At 40.6% G+C, this 19,326-nt stretch overlaps 2 protein-coding genes across 3 annotated transcripts in view; both read left to right on the top strand.

Moving 5' to 3' along the window:
- The first annotated feature begins 5,645 nt into the window (after positions 1–5,645).
- LOC111222785 (ubiquinol-cytochrome-c reductase complex assembly factor 3) lies at positions 5,646–9,673 on the top strand. The gene is made up of 2 exons (XM_022746639.1): positions 5,646–5,864; positions 9,458–9,673. The coding sequence occupies exons 1-2, from the start codon at positions 5,748–5,750 to the stop codon at positions 9,587–9,589; spliced, it is 249 nt and encodes an 82-aa protein (XP_022602360.1). The 5' UTR covers positions 5,646–5,747; the 3' UTR covers positions 9,590–9,673.
- A 4,701-nt stretch (positions 9,674–14,374) lies between these two features.
- sub1 (SUB1 homolog, transcriptional regulator) overlaps positions 14,375–19,326 on the top strand; it is a 7,468-nt gene continuing 2,516 nt past the window's right edge. The window contains exons 1-3 of one of the 2 annotated variants that reach the window (XM_022746595.1): positions 14,375–14,447; positions 16,300–16,369; positions 16,695–16,814. In XM_022746595.1, coding sequence (XP_022602316.1) covers positions 16,301–16,369; positions 16,695–16,814 — 189 coding nt within the window. In that variant the 5' untranslated portion in view covers positions 14,375–14,447; position 16,300. Of the gene's footprint in view, positions 14,448–16,296; positions 16,370–16,694; positions 16,815–19,326 lie in introns of both variants that reach the window. The other variant, XM_022746602.1, reaches the window with a different exon arrangement.

The following is a 19,326-nucleotide window of genomic DNA, read 5'->3' as shown; positions in this document are numbered from 1 at the left end:
TGTTGGTGTGGGTGTACAGAAGGGAGACTTAAATTTGTCTTTAATATAGAGAGGAACTTATTCCCATTTCAAATAATACCATTCTATTCTGCCCAGAAGTCAGTGACTACTAGTGTATGGGCTAATTTCCATTAAAAGACNATTTTTAGTTCATAACTGCGTCATGGTTTGTCTCTAATTCATTGTAGCCTATCAGCGGCATGATCTGTAGCTACTGTGCGCGTGAGAGTGGTCAGTGACACAGAGCGGGAAAAATAAACAAAGCCGGCGTTATTGTTTTGGTAGCAGCAGCAACAGTAGCAGTTTCGCTAGCATATATTTGTAAAAAAAAAAAAAAAAAAAATGGAGCGATGGCTGAAAAGAAAAAATACTCTATCATCCCAAGATGATCAGCAGCGGGGGTCCCAAGATGAAAGCCTACCACCACCTGAAAAACGTATGTCACTGGGGCCGACACCGGCTACTACACGGCTACGAAAATACCAGGCAGACTTTTTAAAATATGGTTTTTCATTCATTACCAAAAATAACATCGAACAGCCCCAGTGTGTTGTTTGTTCAGAGGTTCTGGCGAATGAGAGCCTTAAGCCAGCTAAACTGAAGAGACACCTGGAAACCAAACACGGCAGCTTAGTTCACAAACCCTTGGATTTTTTTCAGCGCAGGGAGCAAGAGCTGAAAACACAAAAATCAGTGGTTTGTGAATTTTCTACAGTCCCCGCTAAGGCACTTGCTGCTTCATATGAAGTCGCGTATCTGGTGGCTCAGTCTAAAAAGGCACACACTATAGCGGAGACTCTCATCCGTCCCGCAGCTGTTGCCATGACGAGGGCGATGCATGGGGAGAAGATAGCCAGCACCCTTTTAACCATCCCTATGTCAAATGATACCATGGGGCGCCGCATTCAGGAGATGTCAAATGACATTAAAGATCAGCTCATTGACAGAGTGAGAAAGAGCGGAAGGTTTTCCCTTCAAATTGACGAATGCACAGATGTGTCGGGAGATGCGCAGCTGCTGGCATTTGTGAGATACAGCTATGAAGGGAAAATGCACGAGGATCTATTATTTTGTTCATCAATGGAGGGAACATGCACTGGACGGGACATTTTCAACAAACTTGACTGTAACATACAAAAAGAGGGACTGAAATGGGAGAGCTGTGTGTCTGTGTGCACAGATGGAGCTGGAGCTATGCAGGGGGCAAGGAAGGGTTTGAGGGCCTGCGTTATTGAGGTAGCTCCCCGTAAAATTCCTCCAACTGTGTGATCCACAGGAAGCTCTCGCCGTGGGCAGTGCCTCGAGCCAGAGCTTCGTGACGTTCTACAAACATCAGTTAAGATGGTGAATTTCATTAAATCACGGCCGCTCCAAAGCAGACTCTTTGCCACCACTCTGTCACGAAATGGATCAGACCACGAAGCACTTCTCTTTCACACAGAGGTATAGAATGGCTTCTCATGGAAAAGTTTTAACTAGGTTATTTGAACTGCGTGAAGAGGTGCGCAATATTCTTTATCGGACTTGTGGTTCCCCCCTTGCTGACTATCTGACGAACCAAAAGTGGGTCGCGAGGTTGGCATATTTAGCCAGGCATTTTCGACAAATTAAACAGCCTAAACCTGTCCTACAAGGCCCAAACACAAATGTCCTTATTCTCTCTGATAAGATCACAGCGTTTAAGAGAAAGCTAGAGCGGTGGGCTGTGAGAGTGGAAGGGGGAGTGTTGACATGTTCCCGAAGCTTTGATGACTTTAATGGACAGTTACGATATAACCATTCAAGCGATGAAAGGAATAATTGCCTTCTCACCTCAGAAGCCTGCTTTGAAAACTTTAATAAGTACTTCCCAAGTGATGACACTCCGGAGAAGTAACGACTTGGATACGCCAACCTTTTGTCACCTCCACGGCGCACCACCTCCCATCAGAGCTGCAGGACGCCCTGTGGAGCTCTCCTCTGACCGAGCACTACAGACCGCTTTCAACGACAATACACGCTGGAGGAGTTCTGGTTGTCAGTAGCAACAGAATACGCAGCACTGTCAAAAGCTGCAATGGATGTACTGTTTCCATTTGCATCAACGTATCTGTGTGAGAAGACATTTTCTGCGCTGACATATATGAAAACAAATATAGATCACGACTCCTCAGAGTTGACAGCGATCTGCTGTGTGCCGTGTCTAAAATAAAGCCAAGAATGCAATTGCTCTGTTCAAAAGAAGCAAGCCCAGCCATCAACATTAAAAGAAGAAGCTATTGGCACAAAAAGTGAGGGTGAAACTATAAATTGATTTTTTTGGAACTTGGAGTTTGTAGGCCTAAATTATTATTAATTATTAATTAATTAATTATAATCTTCTTTTTCCTGTTTAACAGTTACGCAACACAACGTTTGAAATGAGTTTTGGGCTGTTTTCTCCCCCAAGGCTGTTCTGTTTCGTGCTTCCTACGATGTTAATAGTTTTTCTTTAAGAAAAAGAATAGTAAAGGTTACTTGTTTGCCATTCAAGGCGGCTATAACACAACACAATTAAAAATAAGAGAGCCCTATGATGGGAGGGTCGCGAAATTCTGTCTGTTATCTTCGTTTGAAAAGATATCGATGCTGATTTATGTTTTTCATCAAATTCAAAATTGTTTCAAAATAAAATAAGGAAACTATTACATGTCATGTGATCATACGTGCTTCTTTTGTAAATATAACGGTGGTGGGTTTATTTTTTTTATTTTTTTATTTTTTTTGGGGGGTGGGGGGGGTCGCGAACAGCAGTGCATGATAAATTGGGGTCGCTACTCAAAAAGGTTGAGAACCACTGGTTTAGACCACCAGCCCCAAGGGTTTTCAGAGACAGAGGGAACCCACTTGCCTTCCCAGATGAATATCTGTGGGAGAGATACCTGTTCAGCAGGCCTAGCACAGGCTATGTGATCTGCTGGAACCACACCTCAGTAAAACCACACGGCGGCGCCAAGCTCTGACCACTGTGCAGTTTGTGTATTGCACTGCAGTTCTGTGGTACATTTCTTTATAGTGTGGTAGATGCTGGGAGATAAGGAGAGTTTACCTTGCCCTGAAGCATTTTCTTAACATCTTTGTTACTTTCCCTGGACATAAGGAGTAAAAAGCATCAAAGTGACATTCTATACAATTGCAGGTATGTGACAGTCAAAGTAAACTCACATGTGAAGTAGTATTCAGGCTGATATGTCTGTTAATTAAGCCTCCCCTTAAGGCTTCCCCAATGTGATTGGTGCCATAGACTGCACTCATGTGCACATTCAGGCCCCAGCTGGACCTCTGGAGGCAGACTAGGTTAACAGGAAATCTTTCTATAGCCTAAATGTACAGGTATGTACGTAATGGGAGTAACTGTCCATAAACTGTCAGTCACAGGGATGTCCCTCAACCTAATAATGGCAGTGGTATTAACTCTTTTCATGAGTATGTCTTTATATTCTTCATAAAGCTCCATCAGGGGTGTTTGCGCTGCTGCAGGAAAAACCGGCACTCTAATTTTTCACTCTCTGTGCATAATTTCATTGTTTTTTCATGCAGCCATCCGTCAGGGCTTCTTATATAGTGCGGGGACGTGCACAAAGCCAGGCTATGCAAGCCTGTCTTTAGTCAGCCTTGATTAAACAAGGCTGGGTTGCTTTAGTTGAACAACTTGAGGCTTAATTGGGAGATGACGCTAGTTTCAGCCTGGGTTTGTCAGATGAGCCGGCCTTTCTTTAGCAGCGTTGATTGAATACCCCCCAGGTAATTTGACCTAGCTGTGTATCCCCTCCCTGCTCTCAGACATTGCCATGGTGACAATGTTGTCTGTCTTGCTGCCTACCTTTCTTCATCTCTGAAAGGCGTAGCACCTGGAAAACACTGGGTAATGTAATCCACTAGTCAGAATGAGCTCCAAAGGTAATCCACCAGTTAGAATATATGTAATGTGGAGTCAGATTGCAAACTGAAATTAACAGCCAAATGTTTCCTGAATAAAATTGTCTATCTGCCTGCCTTTCTCTCTGTTGAAGACACAGAGCTCATACAAATCTGTGGGAGGAAGGGGTCAGCGAACCTCTCAAACTCCTACCATTTACTACAAAATGGTGCATGATAACAGCAAAAGTATCAAATGGTCAGTGCCACAAGACTCTCCTGCACACCTCTATGTGGTGTTGGTGTTTCTAGAGCCAAAAGTGTGGAAATAGGGTATAGTCACAAAAAAGGGTCAGTTCAGGTTTTCTCCTGAAATCAGCTCCTGAATTTTTATTGCAGTCTATGAGACAGGTTCCTCCAATCAGATTGAGGCTGACATTTTAAATTCACATTCCGTGCAATGAAATTGTCATCAGCACCAGAATCAATCAGACATGGGGAACTGACCAATACATAGGGTAGCCTGAATTTGCATTCGCCATGAGTTGACTGATGGGGAGTCGGTTTGGTTCACCAGCAGCTCCTCATCTACTGGAGAGCCCCCTCTTTTGGCCGAATTGGGCAGGTGACAACAATATGGCCTGGCTGTCCACAGTATAAACACTCACCCGCCTTCATGTGTCTCTGTCGTTCAACAGGGGGAAGCCAGGCCCGCCCTAACTGCATGGCCTCTTCTCCTGGAGTAGTGAGGTTGGCCATGCTCGCATCACTTGTAGGGTCACATTTCAAATTCTGTTAGACTCTGTGCTAAGGCAGACACTTTGTATGACATAGTACGACTTTGTCTACTAATGAGGAAGAAATTATTTGTTCAGACAAAAATATGTGACTGTAAAGACAAGTAACGTTGTCATCCACTCCAGCCCTGAACATTCAGTGCAATACACACCTATTATAAAATCAAAAATGCAATGAAAAAAGCAAGAAACTAAAACTGTGATAATTCAAAATCTGTACAAGATATTATAAAGTTGAATACAGGTTTAATAGCTGAAAGTATTGTGAACAGTTTAAAGTTTGAATGAAGTCTGTATCTGAAAGTATGCTGAAGTAGTTAAAGTTCAAAGAGATGCCTTAAAAATGTAAAAATGAATGCCTCCGCATTCACACTAATAAAGATTTGAATAACTAATGTGAATGCCTCAGAATTCACTCTAATAATAATGATAAAGATTTGATTAACAATATTGTTAATTTGATTAACAATATTGTTAATCAAATAAAATAGTTAAGATGGAACCACAATGGAATGCAGAATGCTCTGAATAAATTCAAAATAGAAACAGAACCTTTAGAGAATCAAAAAGATGCATTCCTTATGTAATAGACTAATAAAAGCTCAAACATTGGTAAAAAAAAAAAAATTCAGAAGAGCAAAGATTTATGTCGGAGAGGATTCTGTTCAGATACTGCGAGAACAACACCTTTAGATAAAAGCAAAACAGAAACAAAATTGTTTATTTGGCACCAAGTCAAGATACAGAGGTTATGGGATCTGACATCTGTACAACAAGAGGTTTGAGTGGAAAAGACACTGGGGAACATTTTAAAACGATCTACACAGAAGACCCTGAGAATTATTAAAAAACAAAAAACATATCTTCACCCACAGGACACTGGACTGATAACAAGACTCTGATATACAACACTAGGTGGCGATAGTGCTGGATCAGGGTAAAACTCGCCATTAAAACATAATAGAAGAAGAAGGAGTGCCCGCTGTTACTAAACCAAACACATCGGCTGCTACTGGAGAGGACTTCGCCGTGAATCAGACAGAAATCAGGCAGACTGCAGTCACCCTCCACAGGATGAGTGGCATACGGACCATCCTGAGTACCGTTGGGGTGGTGGTCGTGATGGGGGTCGGCTTTGGGATGTGGTCCTTGATCGCTCCAGGAGAAGACAGGAGGAGAGAGCTGCTCAAGGTGATTCAGCTGAATGGCTCCGTGTAAACTGTGTTGGTTTACAGACTGTGTTACTGTACAGTCTGTTACTGTACTCTCTGTGTGTTACTGTGTTCTGTGTGTTACTGTACAGTCTGTGTTAGTGTACTCTCAGTCTGTTACTCGTAGTCTGTGTGTTACTGTACTCTGTGTGTGTTACTGTACAGTCTGTGTTACTGTGTGGTTTTAGTTTTAATAGCTTTTTAAAAGCATTAGTGAAGGAACACAGACACTTAAACACATTTGATTGTCTTATAGCAGGATAACCACACAGCCACAGGATTTTTAGGCCAATCCTATTCTATTTGTACAATACCACTACATGGTATAAACAAACTGACAGAGACATAAACTGTGAACATCATTTATCCAACAATATGTCAAAGTGTGACATTAACAAAGTTCAGCTTTATTCAGCTGTGGGGTTGTCCACATGCTCATTGTCTATACCAGTGGTTCCTAACCTGTGGGCCAGGAAGGTTTTTCAAGTGGGCTGACAAATCATTTGCAAACCACTAAAATTTTGGGGAAAAGATTATATATACAGTATTTAGATTATATATACGGTATGTAGTAATGGTTTTAAATGTTTTAAAATGAAATAATTTTAAAAATAAAAATCCTTATAAACTTCTTTCATTTTTGGCTGGACTGCAACAGTGGGGTCAGCCCTCACTGACTGACTGACTGACTGACTGACACTGCTCTGGTTTCCCCACTGCTCAGGAACTGCAGGAAGAGGAGGAGCACTTTCAATACACTGATCCTCGCCTCCTTTATAGCAAATACCTACTTTGCTTTGATTCCATGTATCATAATTACTAAAGGAGGCAGAGTAATAACTAAACATAAGACACACCAAGCAGAGAGAGCTGCTTTCTCTCTCTCTCTCTCTTTTGCTTAGACCCTGTGTGTAGGAGGGGCGGGGGCAGCTCTGTGTCATACGCTGAAGCACAGTGCAGCACAGACACACAGGCCCTGCTTTTAGTGTCTATGGCAGAGAGAATTAACCGTTCAATTCGTGGTTCAGTCTTTTGCAGGTAAGGGCGGAAACACAGGCGACTTCTGGAAACATCCAGTGAAAGTCTGTCATATACAGATGAAGAAATATTACAGTTGTTGGCTGACTAGTGCGTAGTTCATCTGTTGTTGCATCGGGTGTGTTTTGTATGGGGCAGCCTGGAGCACAGAGTTAACAGCATTGTATGAACATGGGTTAATGATGAACATTAGTCAGCTGATCTTTATGGGTAAAGTCATATTATATTCATATGCATAATCATTTATATGCAGAAATTCACTTTCAGGTCACGTCGAGGATGGATGGGGGAGTCAATAAAAGTAGTAGTACAATTAAAATCTTAAAGATACCCACCACTAGGGAGGGCGAGAGAGAAGTCATCGGTAACAAAGCTTCGTACTAACGACAATGACCAACCGTACATATCAACCAGAGGGAGTTAGACATAAAGACCTGCCTCTAATAAAAGTCTGTGATGTTCTGGAGTTGAAGTAAATAAAGACTAAACTATTGTGGATCCAGGCGGAGGCTGTGCTCTGTGTCAGAGACAAAATAAGAAAGATAGTCGTTCTCTTCTAACTTTTTTTCTCTGATCATGTTACAGTAAATCCAGCTAAAATCACACCTCAATCTTTTTCTTTCATTTATGTGTTTGGTGATTTTGATGACGTCACAGTTTAAAATAAGGATTTGACCAAAGGTACAGACATGTACTAGGTTTAGACCTGGTTGGGCTGTCACTTTTTATTCGAAATTCGAACATTTGGTCGAACGTTGGGTGAAAAGTTCATATTCGAGCTGTAATGACCTGTTTGAAATGTAGGCTACAGTCTCTATAAGTGCATCAGACCATTGGCAGGCAATTGTTGATAAAAAGAGAGCCGAACTTGATCCAGATCGTGTTGATAGACTTGTGTTTCTGGCAAATGATGTGAGAAAGTAGTTCGGACCGTTTGGCTTGACTATCGATTCCATGTTTTACCTTGCTACATTTTTAGTTCAAAGGTGTTGGATCCCCCCTCCTGTTGCCACGTGTGCCACCCCTACCCTCCAACTGTGCTCATCTGAGTGACATGAAGTCTCTCTGTCCATTAGTCATTTTTTTCAGTGTTTTCAGTAGTTCATGAAATGATGAGAATTGCAATTAAGATTTTTTTCTCATACATTTCTGATGCTGGGTTTACCTTTACATTTTTGTCTTTGCAGGTGTTAAACATCCCATTAGATATGTGCTGTATACAAGACAATGTATACAAGCTGCTGTATAAAAATTGCTTTAAATAACACGCTGTATACAATACACTCTATACAAAACGCTGTATACTATACGCTGTATACAAGACGCTGTATATAAGTTGCTGTATACAAGCTACTGTATACAAGATACTGTATACAAGACGCTTTATACAAGATGTATAAAAGATACTATATACAAGATGCTTTATACAACATGCTGAATACAAGACGCTGTATACAAGATGTATAAAAGACGCTTTATATAAGCTGCTGTATACAAGATACTGTATACAAGATGTTGTATACAAGACACTTTATGCAAAATACTGTACAAGACACTGTAAACAAGCTGTTGTATACAAGATACTGTATACAACACGCTGTGTACAAGATGCTGTATTCAAGCTGCTATATACAAATTGCTGTAAACAAATCGCTGTAAGCAACATGCTGTATACAAGACGCTGTATAAAAGCTGCTGTACACAACACGCTGTACACAACAAGCTGTACACAACACGCTGTATACAAGAGGCTGTACACAAGCTGCTGTATACAAGACGTATACAAGACACTGTAAACAACACGCTGTATCAAAGATGCTGTATATAAGCTGCTGTATACAAGATGTGCAGGTCAAAGTGATATTGCAGTTTTTCCTATGTAATACATTTGCAAAAATTTCTAAAATTCTGTTTTCACTTTGTCATTGTGTGTTATTGAGTGTAGATTGATGAGGGAAAATGATTGAAAATTGAAAAAGTGATTTTAGCATAATATTGAAGGGATCAAAAGAGATAAAAAAAAACCTACTATATAGAAAATATATATAAAAATAGAAAATAGTAATACAGTATGTACCTGAAGTTGTATTAACAAAGGAGGTTCAACAGATATTAACTTCTATTCATTTTCATGAAGATATCTGTAAAAGGGACATAGGGTCTATTGACACAGCACAGTGAGTTTGTTGCAGTCTGCTGGTTTAGATTTTAGTTTGAGTTTTTTGTCCATCATGACTCAGTCATCTTGAGCTCATCTTTGTAAGTTAATAACAAATTCACAAGGTCAGAGTCTGGTGGTACTTTCTATCCCTCTATAAATCTGTAAATCAAGAAGTTGTTCATCATCATGAATTCTTACATATTAGTTACAGTTATGTACAAAGGCTATTTTTACAACTTACAGGAAAATGTAAATTTCTTAAGTTCATTAAGTCCTGTAATTTGCTTGAGAAAGCATGAGGTCAGCGTTTTCTTTATTTGGTTTAATTTAGTAATTAATGACATGTGTCTTCCTGTTGCTGTGCTACTCATCAGAATCTGCCTGAGTCAAACCCGGTCCGAATGGAAGAGACGAGGAGGAGGAATGCTCTGGTGATGCAGGTGCTGAAGGAAGCAGCTGAGACTAATGACAACATCGCAAGAAGAATCGGAGGATCTGGGAAATAGACTGATTTTCATTTATTGATTACTGCTGGCATTCAGGCCTACGACCTGTTTAAATAAAGATGGACATTATTATTTTTTGTCTAACTTGCAGCTTTAATGTCTGCATTTATGTGAATAATTTACCACTGAATGTTAAGATTGTTCTCTCAACCCAAACACATCTTTTCAGTTTTATTGGAAGCTCAGTGATGATCAGGTTATGAACAGTGTTCACACATGAGGTTTAAAGACAGGTGATTTTTATTATATTTTTTATTTCCTCCAAATCCCATAAAAAGACTAAAACATGAATGAGTCCTGCCAAGTATAGTACTGTGTGTCTATAAAATTCTATTACTCACCTGTGCCATAGAAAACCAGTAAAAACACATTGAGCCACATGGTTGCAGTGGATGTCATGGCTGAAGGGGGGTCAGCTGTGGCTCAGTGAGAAGAGAAGGACACTTAACCCCAAATTGCTCCGATGGTTTGTTAAATTCCTTGTGTGGCAGCTCTTCAACCATTGTGTTATTTTTTATTTGTGTGAATGTTGCACTCTTAAATAGAAAGGACTCCATCTCTGGCAACTTTATTCTCCCCGGTGCGGCATATGTTTTTTTGTGTTTTTTTTTAATATATATTTTCTTTTAAGAAGTAACCGGAGCTTGCAGCACAATGTCACAAGAAGGAAAACATGACGCACCTTGGCACCAACTCATGACGTAAAGTGTCGCAAAAACTGTGATACACTGAAATCGAGCAAAACAATAATCAAAATATTCGAAACAGTTGTTTCTGAAATTAAAGCATCGAACAAACAAATAACGATTAAAATCTTCTATTAATCTTGTTGAACTAAGTTTAATCTAAATGTTTGACTTTTCTAGCAGCTAACTACAGTTATGGCATTTTTCAACAATAGAAATCAAACATTCCTCAGATAGTTGGTCCTTACTGATAAGTAGTGTTGCTTTCGTCAACGAAAATTATGACTAAATATCTTCGTCAACGAACCTTTATCACGTGACGAAAACGAGACGAGACGCAACGTAAATGCTGGTCATGTGACGATAACTATAATTAAATATATAATGCAATATTGTTGACGAATAAAAACGAGACTAAATGTGGTTTACAAAATAAAAACTCTGCTAAAATGTCTCTTCATTTTCGTTGACTAAAACGAGACGAGACGAAATGTTATAACGTCATTTTGACTCGTTTAGTCGAGTTATTATTATTTTGCAGTATTTCTGTTTCCTGTGTCTCACTTCATCAGGTCGCACTGCGCCGACGCATGCGACATCACTTCCTCAATCCCCACTCGCGGGCGGCATTTAGAAGTTGCAGCTGCGGTTCAACGACAATTTCAGAAACATAACACGACAGAGAAAAGGACCGATGGCCGGCAGCCAGTCGGGGTTCTTCTTTGGAAGAAAAAGACGAAATGACATTTGGACACACTTTCATTACATAGAGGTGGGAAAAAAACAGAATGTGTTGTGGAAAAAGATGGGGAGAAATGCGGCCACAAAATCACAGGAAAACATGTTTGTTGTATAACACCCGCCTATGTACATATGGGGGGGGGCTGGGTTATTCTTATGATATTCCCTTTGTTTTATGCTTTAAACCAAATAAAAAACCACACAATCCCAAACTTGAAATGTAAAGACTCTTTAGTCGTAAATGTTTACGCTCCAAACAAATAACAGAAAATTACATAAGTCCCTTGGGTTCAGTGATAGTGTTAATATTCAACAGAAATAGTACCCGTTTAACTGTTATTCAGTCTCTTATGTCCAAATATCACATAAAATGAAAAAAAACATTAAATTAAGGAATATGATGGACCCACACGCACTCACACACACACACACTTGATCCACATCAGTCTGTACCAGTTATTGAACCCCCCTGTTGCAGGCCTGTGTGGTAGCTTGGGTGCGTTGTGGCCTAAAACAAACTGGCCGCTTCACTTTTATCAAGCAGAAGAAAATAAAAGGCATGTGCAAATCCAATACTCACAGCTCCCGACAGTTAGTAGGGAAAAGGCATGAACAGATCACCGCCAGGGCGCAGCAGCAGCAGCTCACACACAGTCCAAGCGGGCCGACTCGATCCACAGCTCACACACACAGCAAGAAGGATGCAGATCCTACGTAGTTCCCAGGAGCTTTGCTCCCCTCTTTAATGCCGTCAAAACGTCCGTCTTCTCCTCCTCCAAGATGGTCACAAAGTTCTTCACGTCAGGTAAACTGGTCGTTTCCCCACAAAAATAAAACTCTGGTCCACCAAATCACTCCAGCACGGACTCGGTCAAGGTAACTCGTGTCCCTCTTCAACTCGCTCTGCTCACCTCAATCAAACATCTCGCTATGTCCCACCCTCTCACCTACAGACTGTTTTACAATTGGCCAGAGTTACTTGAGCTATACTCGTGCCAATACTGTCAAAGAAATGAATGATTGACAACTCCTAAAACAAGTAATAATACATATGTCACAAACACTGTGAAATGGCATAACTTGTACTGAACAGATCACTTATTTTGCATTTTTAACTTGTTCTGCATGTTAACCATATTTATACTGTTTTTACCACTTCAATACATAATGAACTTTTATGAATTATGAATATTTATCATCAAAATAAATCAGTCGTTTCAGCAAGGGCTACAGTTGGTAAAATAAATATGTTGTAAATTCAAATCAGAGCGTCTTGTGTGTCTGGAATGGATGTATTCTTGAGTCTATAAGGTAACAATAATATAATAATAAGATAACCTTGTTTGAACTGTGAAATGGGTTTGGCTAAAAGAAAATTTTGTTTTTTTCTATACTACTAGGTACTTATACTATACTGGGTTAAATAGAATTGCATTACTTGAAAGAGACTAAAATAAAATTTTCATTGACTAAAACTAGACTAAAATGTCATCAGTTTTCGTCGACTAAAACTAGACTAAAATAGTCATGGATGATTCTGACTAAAATAAGACTAAAATGCTCAGACTTTTAGTCGACTAAAACTTGACTAGACTAAAAAGAGTATGAACATGACTAAAACTAATAAAAACTAAAATGACAGCTTGACACAAAGACTAGACTAAAACTAAAATTAAAACAGGCTGTCAAAAACAACAGTACTGATAAGTAGATAGATAGATAGATAGATAGATAGATAGGTACTTTATTTATCCCCCAGGGGAAATTCATGTGTCCATTAGCTCATTGTTGATAGTAATAATAGCCTGATGGCAGTGGGAACAAAGGATCTCCTGAACCTGTCTGCTATGCAGCACAGTGAGATGAGACGTTTGCTTCCTAGCTGCTTCACTGTCTTGCCAGAATGTTGCGGAGAGAATGGTTGGTATCGTCTGAGATGGCCTCCATCTTACATTGCATGCATCTCTCCACAACACTCTTGAGTGAGTCCAGGCTCCTGCCAAGCACAGACCCAGCCTTTTTGACTAGAGTTCCCACAAATGTGTTGCTTTGCTTTCGAAGATAAGGGGTGTATTATGTTTTTGTACTTGATTTGATTTAGTTGAACATAATTGTATTTTTCAAACACTGGAACTTCTTGTTTTCTTCTTTTCTTTCTTCTTGACTCCTAAATGGTATTTTAAGGGGTTCTACTGGTTTGAATTCCCTGGTCTGTTTGTTGTAGAGAGGAGGACACTTCCGTGGATAATTCAAAGAAACAATGAAAACAAAGGTTAGCATCAATCTCAGCTCCAACTCTTCGTCTCTGTCCTCCGTACAGCGGCGGTCAAACACTGAATTTAAATGTGAAACTGCTTTATTCATTGTTTTTAACAGTTAGAATCACCGGGTCGGGGCGTCGAGTGGCGCAGTGGTCTAAGCAGGCGCCCCATATGTAGAAGCTACAGTTCTCGCTGCAGTCGGCCCCGGTTCGACGGCCCTTTACTGCATGTCATTCCCCCTCTCTCTGCTTCCCCATTTCCTGTCTCTCTATACTATCCTGTCCAATAAAGGCACAAAAGCCCAAAAAAATATACTTTAAAAAAAGAATCACCGGGTCTGTTTGATTTCCTGAACCACTGGCACTGAAGGAATCCGGGAGGAGCTTACGGTAATGGTGGTGAAGACAACAACTCCCATGATCATGACGTCACCCAACGCCGTCTTTTGTTATTGTTTTGATAGAGGGACCCCTACAGGGAGAAGTTACTGTCTTTGCTTTTAAAAAAGAAAGATAAAGTGTGACAGAGGGGATTATTTAAAGCAGTTTATCTTTAAAAATCACACTCTTCAGTGGACACAGGACAGGATGTCTCTAGCGGCTGGGAGCTGAGTTGTCTAACATTTACTCAGCTTGTTTCTCCGATAACTTCAGATCCAGACGTCCGATGACTAAAATCCTTCATCTGGTTCATATATAGAGTTGTCAGACAAACACAACACTGACTCGTGATTATAGAGGATATGATGACATTGACAGGCCACCAATGAAACATTGCCATGATTAAAATCACAGATTTCTCTGGTTTGAGAATTGATGGAAACATATGTGATACTGTAAGAACACAACTCAGCAATGTATAGAACATAGGTCTAGTTGTTTTTAGACATTTAAATGTGGAGAAGTCAAGGAGTATAACTTTAACTCAATATAATTTTATTGTAATTTACTTTTATTTATTTCTTAATTGAAGTTATTTCTTTGGTTTATCAATATTTCTACAGGTCATGTGCTCAGATGTGTTGTAATGACGTCATGTCATATTGTACAGCTTCATGTTTGAACTTTTGTTTTCAATAAAGTTTAGGAAAAAAATAGGCAGAACTGTCACCGGAAACTCTGCCATCTTTCCGATTCCTGTCCAGAGACCCGCACCACTTCACCTCATCATGTAAGCATTAACATTTTAAAAAAGATCAACTTCAAACCTGTTTGTGACGGTTTGGTGTTTAATGGAAGAAGACGTCGATGTTTTACTGCACAGCTGTCATTGTACAGTGGTTAGAGAGAGCTATTGTCCTGCTTCTAAGGACACAGCGTACATGTGCTAACGTTAGCTCCCGCGGCTAAACTACAGATAGCGTTTAGCTAGTTTAGCTAGTTAACGTCCGTGATGGAGACAGGTGCGGTGTTATTAGAGGACCACCTGGTCGATCAGCTGGCGCCTCTCCTTGGTATGTGTGACAGTGTTAGTGAGGTTACTAGAGGCCATATGACTCCAAGCTGAAACTGTCTGAAGTCAGTGAAACGCAGTTGAAGCATCAAACGTAGAAAATGAGGATGTTGTTTGTATTGTCCAGTTCTAGACCTGAACACCTTACCAGCCTCGACAGGTACGGACCTACTGTTGTACTAAACACTGGCTCCAGCTGTGCACGACAAGGGAACCGTTGCTTTTCAACTGAGGCCATTTCTTAGCGATGTTTGCAGATCTTCCGGGGTCGATTAGCAGCCCTTAGCACTCCTCTGAAGTCGGCCTCACTCTTATAATCCTCACACACTTCTCTGAACATCTGGATGAGAAATGATCAGCCACTGCACGGTGTAAACACTTTTTTAGTTTGGATTAGAAAGCAGCTTCTGGCGTGGTTATTTATCTAGAGAGGAACAGACTGTCCACAGCTCACTGGCTTCAGGTCTTTCAGTCTGAGAAGAGTTTTTAGTGTGTATAAATCCAGTCTGCCACAGAGCCGTTTGTACACAAGTTATTTCTTTACAGGAGGTGGGATGATAGAAATATTACATGCACTAATCAGGCAGCACATTATGTGTGTTTCTTTTTCCCCATAACCCAGTAAAAATTGCAACCCCAGCAACCTGCTGTGTTCAGCGCACATAATTCCTCTGATTACCTGTCTATCTGATTTTAGTTAAGGTGAATTTTAAGTATAGTAAACAATTTTACCCAGGGTCACCCATTAATGTGTTAAAAATGTCATCAAATCAATGAAACCCATATAACAAATAAATACTTTGATGATGAAACACAAAGATGTTTCAGACTGGTCTGTGGTGTTGGTCCAGTCTTTTGTGTGTGTGTGTGTGTGTGTGTGTGTGTGTGTGTGTGTGTGTGTGTGTGTGTGTGTGTGTTGTGGCGCGCGCATGTGTGCGCAGGCAGAGAGAGAGAGACAGATCTCTCCTCTTCTGTCAGAATAGCGAAAATATGCATACATAGACGGATATTTGACGGAGTTGGTGAAATATATGTGCAAGATAATCTAGCAAAGAAAAAAAACCCAAACAAATGCGACTACTCCAGTACCGATAGCAGAAGTTAAGGTCAGAGCTTATTGATACTGCGGTCTTGAATAATGTAGCCCTGGGGCCTGTTCAATACTCATCCCTGATCTGAAGTCTGACTGTTAGATCTAAGACACAATCTGTCTGTGTAAAACCAGCTCCTGATGTTCCCACAGCTTCTTGAATTTTTCAATGGCTACAATTCTGTACCGAATGATATTTTTATCTGCCTGCCTTTCTGTTATTCGTAAGTCTATCTTAATACAATATTTACATGTACCTTGACAGAGTTATTGGTCACTGTCCTCACAGACTTTAAAGAGACGCCTTCAAAGTGCAGAGAGACAAATGGTTCTTTAAGGACCCTCTCATTTGAATGAGAGGTTTCATGTGCAGTTCAACCCAAAGACATCATCTCCACAGAGAGTGACTAGAGTAAACTGCCTTTTAAATGAACACCTGAGGGTGGTGTCTGATCTGACTTTTAACCCCCGTCTCAGCAGAATGCCAAAATCAAAGGAAGTGCTGTCTTCCACATCTGGAAGTGACTCCGACAGTGAAGTGGAGACCAAGGTTTGTGTTTTAATACTTCAAATGTTTTTGTACTTTATCCATATACTTTGAATGTGTCTTAGCATCAGAGATGAAGCACTGTAAGCAGATCTTATTTTGAGATAGATGATGTTTGGCGACTGTTGTTTGGTTTGATGTTTGGTGAGTGGTACTCATTTCAGAGATGGATGGTCCAAAGGATGAGCAGCTGTTTGTTTAAAACACTGTTACAGGAGTTAGCTGAAGTTACAAAGTTACACTCTGTATAAATCTAATTACACAGGACACAGTAAGGAGCTGGAATACTTCGAAATAAAAAATGTCTTTTTTTTTTTTTTTTTTTTAGGCAAAGAGAAAGAAGTCAAGTGCACCAGAGAAAGCAGCCAAGAAACCAAAGAGTGGAGAGAGCTCCAAGCCAGGTGGCTCATCCAAGGGCAGCAGTAATGCTGATGACAACATGTTCCAGGTGGGTATCACAGGTAGTTTCAGCTTTTTAGATAGAAAAATTTAAACTTTCAAGGAATCGCATTTAGTTTCAAGCCATTTCAGTGATTTGTTAAGTAATTTTCGAAAAAAAAGATTACTAGCTACTAGCATAGAGATACTAGCTATTAGCATGTTAAATTTTACATTCATGAAGTTTAATTACTTAAATAGACCAGAAGATGAAATAATAGTAATAATAATTTGGTAATTTGGTTGTAATTCACTCATACACAAACTGCTCATACAGTAAATACACGGCACCAAGTTCAGCTGGGCTGTATTTTATCACTGCTGAGAATATTTTAGGTTCATAACTTAAAGATTTAGTGTGGATGGCGTATTAAAAATGTTCTGTGGAGAAGTCCTGTCAGTTACTTGTATAGGCCAGTATCACAAATTACAACTTTGGCTCCATGGAATTCACAGTCTTTACAGTGTAAAAGGTCTCCATTGTTGTTGGACAGCACATCTTATGAAACGGCTCATTTGGATTCACAAAAAACTCAGGAAAAACTAGGAAGAGCATATTTGGGCTGGTAAGCATGCAAGAGTTGATAGATCATTATTACAAAGGAGCAGGTCCCTTGGAGGACTTGGCCTTCCTAGTTTCATCGGCTACTACTTGGCAGCTAATGCCCACAAGATTATGCTTTGGTGTACCTCAGCTCAGAGCAACTGGTGCCAGATTGAAGCTAAGTCATGCTCCTCTGCATACTGAAAATCTGGGTACAAATTAGGTGCCACCTCAATTGGCTCACTCTCCCCCAGACAACTCCTATTTGTAATAATCATTTATTCTTACCTGCTAAATTTGACCCTTGATTATGTCCTTTGAGTGGAGCGGCCTCTGCTATCTGAAAGACATGTACAGTGCAGTGAAAGTATTCACAACCTTTCACTTCCCCCACATTTTGTTATGTTACAGCCTTATTGCAAAATGGATTAAATTCCTTTTTTTTCTCATCAATCTACACATAATACCCCCAAATGACAAAGCGAAAAAGGTTTTTTAGAAATTCTTGCAAATGTATTAAAAATAAAAAACTGAAATATCGCATATACATAAGTATTCACTCCCTTTGCTATGACACTCAAAGTGAGCTCAGGTGCATCCTGTTTCCACTGATCAACCTTGAGATGTTTCTACAACTTGATTGGAGTCCACCTGTAGTAAATTCAATTGATTGGACATGATTTGGAAAGGCACACACCTGTCTATATAAGGTCCCACTGTTGCCAGTGCATGTCAGAGCAGAAACCAAGCCATCAAGATCTGGGGAAGGGTACAAAAAAATTTCTGCAGCATTGAAGGTCCTGAAGAGCACAGTGGTCTCCTCATTCGTTTGGAACCACCAGGGCTCTTCCTAGAGCTGGCTGCCCAGCAAAACTGAGCAATCGGGGGAGAAGGGCCTTGGTCAGGGAGGTGAACAAGAACCCGATGGTCACTCTGACAGAGCTCCAGCTTTCCTCTGTGGAGATGGGAGAACCTTCCAGAAGGACAACCATCTCTGCAGCACTCCACCAATCAAGCCTTTATGGTAGACTGGCCAGACGGAAGCCTCTTCTCAGTAAAATGCACATGACAGCCCGCTTGGAGTTTGCCAGAAGGCACCTCAGACCATGAGAAACAAGAATCTCTGGTCTGATGAAACCAAGATTGAACTCTTTGGCCTGAATGCCAAGAGTCCCGTCTGGAGGAAACCAGGCACCTCTCATCACCTGGCTAATACCATCCCTACGGTGAAGCATGGTGGTGGCAGCATCATGCTGTGGGGATGTTTTTCAGCGGCAGGAACTGGGAGACTAGTCAGGATTGAGGGAAAGATGAACGGAGCAAAGTACGGAGGTCCATGATGAAAACCTGCTCTAGAGCGCTCAGGACCTCAGACTGGGGCTGGTTGGTTTACCTTCCAACAGGACAACGACCCTAAGCACACAGCCAAGACAACTAAGGAGTGGCTTCGGGACAAGTCTGTGAATGTCCTTGAGTGGCCCAGCCAGAGCCCAGACTTGAACCCGATTGAACATCTCTGGAAAGACCTGAAAATAGCTGTGCTGACGCTCCCCATCTAACCTGACAGAGCTTGAGAGGATCTGCAGAGAAGAATGGGAGAAATACCCCAAATACAGGTGTGCCAAGCTTGTAGCTTCATACCCAAGAAGACTTGAGGCTATAATCACTGCCAAGGGTGCCTCAACAAAGTACTGAGTAAAGGGTGTGAATACTTATTAGGGCTGTCCCAAACGATTATTCTTTAAACGATTAATCTAGCGATTATTTTTTCGATTATTCGACTAATCTAACGATTATTTTTTTTATTAACCTAACAGTAATTTGCGAGTAGTGTGCGAGCCTTTTTTGCCGCGTGTTGCTCCACACGCTCCGTCGTACTGCTGTTAGACGCCGCCATGTTGTTCAAATAGATTACACAGACGCAAATCTTTTTTTTTTTTTTTCACAGATGCAAATCATTCACGTAGTCAATGACTTC

The sequence above is a fragment of the Seriola dumerili genome, unplaced genomic scaffold (genome assembly GCF_002260705.1).
Source record: "Seriola dumerili isolate Sdu_G_001 unplaced genomic scaffold, Sdu_1.0 BDQW01000008.1, whole genome shotgun sequence".
Classification (NCBI taxonomy): Eukaryota; Metazoa; Chordata; class Actinopteri; order Carangiformes; family Carangidae; genus Seriola; species Seriola dumerili.
This window is presented reverse-complemented; position numbering and strand designations above follow the sequence as displayed.